The sequence below is a fragment of the Oryza glaberrima genome, chromosome 11 (genome assembly GCF_000147395.1).
Source record: "Oryza glaberrima chromosome 11, OglaRS2, whole genome shotgun sequence".
Lineage (NCBI taxonomy): Eukaryota > Viridiplantae > Streptophyta > Magnoliopsida > Poales > Poaceae > Oryza > Oryza glaberrima.
Genome location: NC_068336.1, coordinates 12628985 through 12637580, shown reverse-complemented (window position 1 = coordinate 12637580; position 8596 = coordinate 12628985). Strand labels below are relative to the sequence as shown.

At 41.8% G+C, this 8596-nt stretch overlaps 1 protein-coding gene across 1 annotated transcript; it reads left to right on the top strand.

Moving 5' to 3' along the window:
* The first annotated feature begins 2991 nt into the window (after positions 1 to 2991).
* Positions 2992 to 4937, top strand: LOC127755231 (myosin-3-like). The gene is made up of 3 exons (XM_052280889.1): positions 2992 to 3547; positions 3623 to 3841; positions 3979 to 4937. The coding sequence occupies exons 1-3, from the start codon at positions 3329 to 3331 to the stop codon at positions 4516 to 4518; spliced, it is 978 nt and encodes a 325-aa protein (XP_052136849.1). The 5' UTR covers positions 2992 to 3328; the 3' UTR covers positions 4519 to 4937.
* Positions 4938 to 8596: the final 3659 nt, after the last annotated feature.

The following is an 8596-nucleotide window of genomic DNA, read 5'->3' as shown; positions in this document are numbered from 1 at the left end:
CCTGAGATAACATGTTCTATACTTTTAGGTTCACGTATGTTCACCAAAAAGGCAGGGGGCATGTGTTTACACCTAAATTTGGCACCTATGGACGAAATAGGAGAACATTGCCAAAGTTTGGAAAGTGACGGGTTTCCTTCATAGGGCCGGTCCGACCATAGGTGTGTGGGCGGTCTGACCGGCTAGTTGGGCCGGTCTGACCGCAGGTATGTGGGCGGTCAGACCGTCAGGGTCTGAGTCCGAGTCTGTTTTCGTCGGGTCTCGGGTTTCCTTGCTCGGGAAGGCATGTTTCGTGTTTCCTTTGGTTTCTATCTCGAGTTGGACGTAGAGAAGGGCGTGTAGAGGGCAAGACCAACCCCTATTTAAGGGACAATGCCGGTTCATTGTAAAACCCCCGAAAACAATCTACTTGAATCGTTCTTTTACTATGTTTTCTATTTTACCCTAGTTTTAGTCCATCTTTGTCGGTTTGCGCCGTAAACCGTCCGCCGCCGCTGCGAGAGTGCGACACCTCTTTGTAGGTTTGTCCTGAAAACCTTCCGTTTTGCCCGCGAGACGGGTAGTTATCCTCGTATCGATCTAAATCGGCCTAGAGGCTGATTTTGATCTCTAAATCGACTACGCTAGCCGATTTAGCTTTTCTATTTGCAAAACCCATCTTGATTTGGCCCTTTGGCTAGATCGAGGTGGTTGGCGACTCCATATCACCGCAAGGCGTTTAGGTGTTGCGATCGTGCTTGTCGACTTGTCAAAAAAGTTGCCAACAATAAATATATATATATATATATATATATATATATGTGTATATATATATATATATAGAGGGAAAACCAAAAGTGAACCAAGCTTCACCTGCACCCTGAATCTCAACCATAGATGTGTGCCAAGATATGTGCTCTCTAAATGTACCTTGCCTCATTTAGATGAGCCATTACTATAGGGGAAAAGCAACGAGGAGGTACACAATACACCTGTAGCACTGACAAGGGACGTATATTTATTTTGCTTGCTCTCTGACCTGATCTATGCTCCTCTCCTACCTGCTCCTCATGAGAGACAGAGACACACACAGTAAAGAGTCAACATCGTAATTTAAAATTTTATTTCTATATTTTGGTGAGTGAACATTGCGAGTTATTTAATCCAATCAATTTTGCACGTCAAAGTGCTATTTTGTGTTAAGTAGGTTAGGTTATATTATTTTGTTAGTTACTAGACCAAAAACATTTTTTTGCAAGTGAGGCCAAGTGATATATCATTTTCTGGACGTCACTTTGCAAAAACATATTTTTGCAATGATGCCAAGTGATATATCATTTTCTGGACATCACTTTGCAAATATCATATTTGTGTGGTGAGTGGATATTCATCTTGATATATTTTCTAGCAGATTATAAAAAAATTAGATTTAAGAATACAACGTATGCTTGTAAAAATATTGGTCATGTGATTTTTACGTGCTAAATGATACACTCCCTCTGTCTCTAAATATTTGATGACATTGACTTTTTAAAACATGTTTGACCGTTCGTCTTATTCAAAAAATTTAAGTAATTATTAATTTTTTCCTATCATTTGATTCATTGTTAAATGTACTAATACTACTCAAATTTTTGAATAATATTTACAAAAGTTTTTGAATAAGATGAACGGTCAAACATGTTTAAAAAAGTCAACACAAATCAAATATTTAGGATGGAGAGAGTATCATTTTGCAATAATATTATTTTTGACATCCTTTTGCAAAATGACATTTTTGAAATGTCATTTTCTAAAAACATCAATTTTTGGGTGGTGAGTGCAGATTAATCTTGATATAGAATGTAAAAAAAACTAGATATAGATCAAATTCTGAACATATAAGCTGCTTAGATTAGTTAAAAAAATAAATCTAATCACAGTTTACATAGCAAGTAATAGGCTCGCATGTGAATGAATGTGAATGATGTTAGGGAATCAATTAAAAAGGAATCACTTTATCTCTTTCTCTCTCTCTTTAGAGTACGGTGTGGAGACATAGTGAAAAGACATGGCTATAGTTCCTGTATGGGTGAAAAGATGTAGCAACAGGTTACTACCTCCACCATCTATTCCCTCTATAGATTTGAACTGAGTGGCTGCATTTATAACCAATTTAGGATCACAATGCTTCATTGATTCCTAACCACAATGGCATACGTGTCATGCAACCAAATAAGGAGCACATATATATATATATATATATATATATATATATATATATATATATATGTATATATATATATGTATGTATATATGTATATATATATGTATGTATGTATATATGTATATATATATGTATGTATGTATATATGTATATATATATGTATGTATGTATATATGTATATATATATGTATGTATGTATATATGTATATATATGTATGTATGTATATATGTATATATATATATATGTATGTATATATGTATATATATATATGTATGTATGTATATATGTATATATATGTATGTATGTATATATGTATATATATGTATGCATGTATATATACATATATATGTATACATGTATATATACATATATATGTATGTATGTATATATGTATATATATGTATACATGTATATATACATATATATATACATATATATATATATATATATATATATATATATATATATATATATATATATATATATATATATATAACCATGCAGCAACAGGACCATGCAAATAAAAAAAAGTAACTCGATTTTTAGACACCAAACGGGAATAAAGATGGCTCAGCCGGCCACATGGCTGGCCCATCTTTAATCCCGGTTATTTCACCCAGGACTAAATATAGCGATCTTTAGTCCCGGATTGGTAAAACCGGGACTACAGGAGGTTATGAACTGGGACTAAAGAAGGTTTCTCCACCAGTGTACTGCGAAGCTCTCATCCTCATGTAGACATACATAGCTATATTTAGCAGTTTAAATTGCCTATATTTGCAACTGGCAACATGTGTAGCCAACCGGCATGCAGTTACTACCCACACAGCAGACAACCCGGGCCACGCCAATACGGGCAGATTAACCGGAGAGATGTTGCCGCCAGGAAGCCAAGCAACGAACCTAGGAACAGGCAGGCAGGCAGCGTCGGCGAGGCCGTTGGGCAACGCCTCGCCACCACATGATTTCCCCTGCCTGTTGTTCTTCGGGCCTCCCCTTCTCCTCCACCCTGACTACATCAAATTTCAACCCTGACTCCATCAAATTTCATGGACAAATGAAGCTGGATTACATGCACGCAGGAGGCGCGCGCATCGGCGTAACGTCTCCTTGGCGTTGAGGGCTTGAGCTCGTGGCAAGCGATGACATCGTCGACGCTGTCTTCAGCGCTGAGCTCCATGGAGGTGATGCTGGATGCGCTCATGCAGAGAGGAGTAGGAAAGCCGGAGGAAAAGCCCAAGGAGGAGGCGCCTCCAGCGCTGCCCACACGCCCCACGGTGAGGGGCAGGCCGCCATCTCTGCAGAGGCCTGGTTCCCCTCCCCCTTGGGTTCACCGGTCACCATCGTTACCGCCTATGCTGGTACCACACTTCACCAGATCCGCATTATTTCATGCCATGTTACATTGCATTGGACGATATATAATCAATTGTTAGGAAGTGGACGAGAAACTTGCGGTCAATTCGGAGCTGGAAAGAAGGGCCACGGTGGCGGAAGAGGCGGTAAAGCAGAAGGACGACGTGGTGAGGCAGAAAGATGAGGAGATAGCCGCGCTGAGGAAACAGGTTGAGCACTACGAATCCCGGCTCTCGGAATGCGAGGCGAGGATGAAATCCGTGGAGGAGGAGCTGCGGAAACAGATCACCACGATGCAGGTGAGTGAATGAAATGAAAGCCATCATTTTTCGGGGTCACTTTGCTTTGCCTTTGATTTTCCAATGCAATGCGAATTCTGATTTCTGAGTGCAAAATCAAGGTTGACGGATTGTCTTCTTTTGCCTGGGTATTGCAGATCGCTCAGAACAACGCTGGAAGAACCGGTGAATCGACGACAAGGACGCACCACAGGCAGGAACTATCAGGCACTAGTGGTGCTCCTGCTCAGTCGTCAGGGAGGCGAGAGGAGGAAGCATCGGTGACGCGGCAACAGGCTCGTGGCCGCGAATCGAACGTTGCTGCAGTCGTCGACGAAAGGAAAACCGATGCCGTGAGCCGCTTGGCCACGGAGCTCCGGCAGGAGAGCGAGGCGTTCGAGCACCGCGCGCGTGCGGTGACCGAAGCGGGACCGCCGACTGCCAAGTCGGTCGACGAGCTCAAGAAGCTGAAGCGGCAGTTCGGGACGTGGAAGAAGGAATACGGGGCCCGTCTGCGTAAGACCAAGGCCGAGCTGAAGAAGCTCGTCCGCTCGGAGAGGGGTGGCCACGGGAACCGCCGCAGGTGCTGCTCGTGGAAGATCAAGCTGCCGAAGTGCAGGTTTCCCAAGTGCTGCGCGTTCAAGCTTCCAAGCCCTTCCTCTTGCTGTTCCTGCAGTTGCTTCCGCCGCTGCTGCTAGCCACGCAAGATTGCAGACGCTTGGTTTGCTTCTTCTACTTGTACATCGTTGTAAAATTGTTGGGGGTGATCGAATTGACAAAAGGAACAAAACGAAATCTGACCATAGCTAGATACGAAACACTTGGAGGGTATTCATGCATGCGCATTGTGCAGGCCCAGAGAAGTTTGAGGCTCGGTCGCTTCCAGGAGACAAAGTCCAGAAGGAGGTGGCAGCCTGGATAACAGCCCAAACTCGTGGACAGGGCCCAAGTTTGCAACAGAAGGCAAAATATGTCCATGATGAATTGCGCGTTTAAAATAATTAGAATACTGTTGAACAACTAGTGGCCTATTCGCTGATCCGGAGTAGAAGACGACGATCTCATACACACAATCATATAGTAGATGAATACGGATATAGGGAGGGGCATCATGGCTTTATTGCTTTAACCATATGCGGATACATCAACCCACCTCTCAAGCCCTCTCTCTCAGTATATATACTCATAATAGGAAGAGTCCTATTAGGATACGTTTCTATATATTTGGTAACACATATTCCTCCCCCTTTTCACGCCAATCATAAGAAAACTTACAAAATAGTTGTCGTGAAACCCACATATTTGTTGTAACTTCATGGTACAACTTTTCTAAAAAGAAATAATGTGGTTGCAGGTGGATATATTTAAGCTTCAATGCTTAAACATAAATATTCTAATTGTTCATGTGCATAAGTAAACAACTTTACATGTATGCCAATATGGTGTCAATGCACTTAGAACTATCAACCTACATGGTTGATTGAGGCTTAGTGGATAATAAGAATACATTCACAAAAAATACTTCAAATAATAGGCAAGACAAATATTTACATTCAATGTTAGACATACAATTCATAATTTTATTCCACAAAAGGTTAAAGAATTACTGCAGGTAAAGAAAAAAGGCAATATAGGTAAGGTGAGATGACCTATATAAAAATATATATACAATAAGCTAATGCAAAAGCTTCTATGCCTAAAGCAAAAGATAAAGATGCTCTACATGAGCTTAACCATGTTCTTCATATCGAACTTAATCTAAACTATAATGTAACTCATGTATTGTAAAATATTATCTCAAAAGAACGAATACAAGATTACTGTCATTACTATTCGTCTCCTCCTGAGTTGAACATCAAATTCAAATACACCAAATTCCTTTCCTTCCACAAATTGAGTATGCATGTTCTTCATGAACATATTAATAGTATAAGTCATATATGTGCGTGCAAATGCATATGTTGACAGTAATACAACTTCTTGTGTATCAATTCTAACAACTAAACATGTTGCATCGAGGCCAAAATTGCTTCAAATGCAAATGACCAATTTACTCAAAATAATTTACATACATTCATAAAAACAATACTTCATTTGTAAAGTCATTTATACGTGGAAGATGGACATAATATTATCAATCAAATTAACTATAGACACTGCATAGGTACATAGTCTTTTGATAGATAATTTTGGTGCAGTTGGCATATAGACTTCTCATCAAGATATTCACAAATTCGATGACATTGTATCTACTTGGCCACAATTAATATAAATTAGTTGTAGCTTATCTTCTATGATAGTCATGCACTAATAAATATCTCTAAGTCAATAATATACTCTCTTCATGATGAGTGTATACATTTATTCTATACTGAGAATATATAATTGTGCCTTCTACAAATGTGGCGACATTTAGACAAAGAGAAGATATATGAATAATTCTATTACTCATTTGCCTAATAAATGTATTTGCTACATGCAACTACTTACATGATGTCCTTTTATGCAACTTTCTACCAGTTTACTTCTAGTAAATAAAGTGCACAAAACGAGTACAAAATAGTAAAGAATGGTTTTCTATACACATCTTTTATTACAATCCTAGCAATTAACATGATTTTCTGCTATTCAAAGGTACGTGTAATTTACATAACTACTAACCCATAGAACAATCAATTACCCCAAACAAACAATTGTCAGGAGATAAACCATAAAATATGATGCTTTCAAAAGGGGTGCTAAAACAAAGGTTTCACAAGTTCATGGAAGCTCTTTTGCCTAAAAACAATGTTTCTAGGATTGATTATGGTCATTCAAGAAACTAACTAAATAGTTAAAGCAAATACTTAGAAATACAGGACTAAGGTATAAATCCTTAATTCTTCTCTATTTGGCGTAAACCCAATTCATGAAGGTTCGAAGTATAAATGGTGAATGTATATTACCCGTAGTTTCTAATGTCCCATAGGAATTTTCCGCATAATTTCTGAGTTCCGCATAATGCCTTGGAAACCAAGGACTTTTGAAATAAAATACCGTTTTCGGACCAAAATCACGGTTCGTACCCGACTCCTTTTAATAGGCTAATTTCTACTTGGCCCACCTCCTTATACTAGCTAGCTTGAAAACCTGGCCAGCCCATCTCATATGTTGCCCAATAGGCTATTACGACCTTTTCCCACAAGAAGTGGGTGAGGTATGATCCAATTGCCATTCTTCAATGGAGACGACGGATGGAACCAATGGCAAACGTGCTAGTGAGCCCTCGGTAGAGATGGACGACTATGGCAAGTTGCCATGGTTAGAGGCAGAGCGGTGGTGCAACATCTAGTAGCACCGACACCGGCATTAGTTGGCATCAAGCCGTGACCGGCGTCCGACAATCATAGCTCCGTGTCACGTGTTGACGAAACTCGACTCGGCATACAGGCCGGCATAGCGGACGGCTATTGGCGGCGGGCGCTCACGGTGGCTTCGACCCTCGTCTCGGCCGCGTGCGGTAGCGCGGGAGGCATGCCGTGTGTACCGGCGGCGAGGGGATGCGGGCGTGAGTGCCTCGGCGTCACTCCTGGCGTCGGCCGTCGATAGCAGGTGCGATTGGACTTGAAGGACCGTCGAGTCGGCGTTTCAGATGGCGGATCGATAGGATAAAGCTAGTAGCCCATATTCGGCATGGTCAGTAGCGGATAACGGTGCGTACAGGCATCGAATGCATAACGACCACAGTTAACTGCTTGCTAGAGGCTTTGATTCACCCGCGTACAGGCGGTGAAGGACTGCAAGCGGCTTCAGCAAGTCTAATGATGGCCTCTAGCGCACTCACATGTAAGTGGATGCGATGGTTCTGTTCAGGTGGCGAGATAAGCCATTGGATTCATGCACAACAGCATCAACGACTTCGTGTAGAACTTTTCAGCAACTATTTTATTTCTTGCCGATGGCATAATCCATAGCCTTCATAGACAATGGCAAGCAAACATGTTGTCACATGTGCTATTTAAATTACGCGGTGCATGCGGGCACCGAGTCTCGCCGTAGGTGACGCATGCAAGCGTCAGTGGTCGTGGTACTGATCTTTGTGGCCGGAAACAAACAAGAGAAGAGCCAGCACAACAGCCGGACAAATACATCTATTCATGCGAGAAATTAAAAACAACTAGAGATATGATCTAGCTTGTTAATCTCGCTACTACTAAGTATTAGAATAGATTAAATCGATAACTTATCTCGTTTGAACGTCTTAGTAGCAGGTTGACCACGTCAGCACGAGGCCCCCGGTAGCCGAGGTTGATCGTCGGCGCATGCAGGAGCGGAGCGGGCGCCTGATCACGTATGGGCGCCTCGCGGGGAGCTCACCATGATGATCATCGGTCGGCAGCAGTATATGCAAACAAACAGCAGATCAATCTATGATTAGAAACGAGATCATATAGCTATATCGATGCATATGCATATTATTGGTGAATTAAATTTGGATAGATCCATGCGTGGGCACGCATGTTTGTGCTTGGCATATGGCTGCTGCAACAGCGATCTGCGCATGTGTCAGATGGCTTGGGGCTCCAGTGCGGACGACCGCGGCGGGGCTGCTCCTCCGGCTATCCGCGCGTGGAATACGACGTGCACGCGCGTCACCCGGCGGGCTGCCTTAGTGCGGAGGCAATCGTCTCGGCCGATGGCAGACACATGCATAAACACAATAGATCAATCTGATTAGTACGGAAACAAATTGATCTAGTAAAAACGCTTACCCAGATCAGCGAAACGAGCAAACTC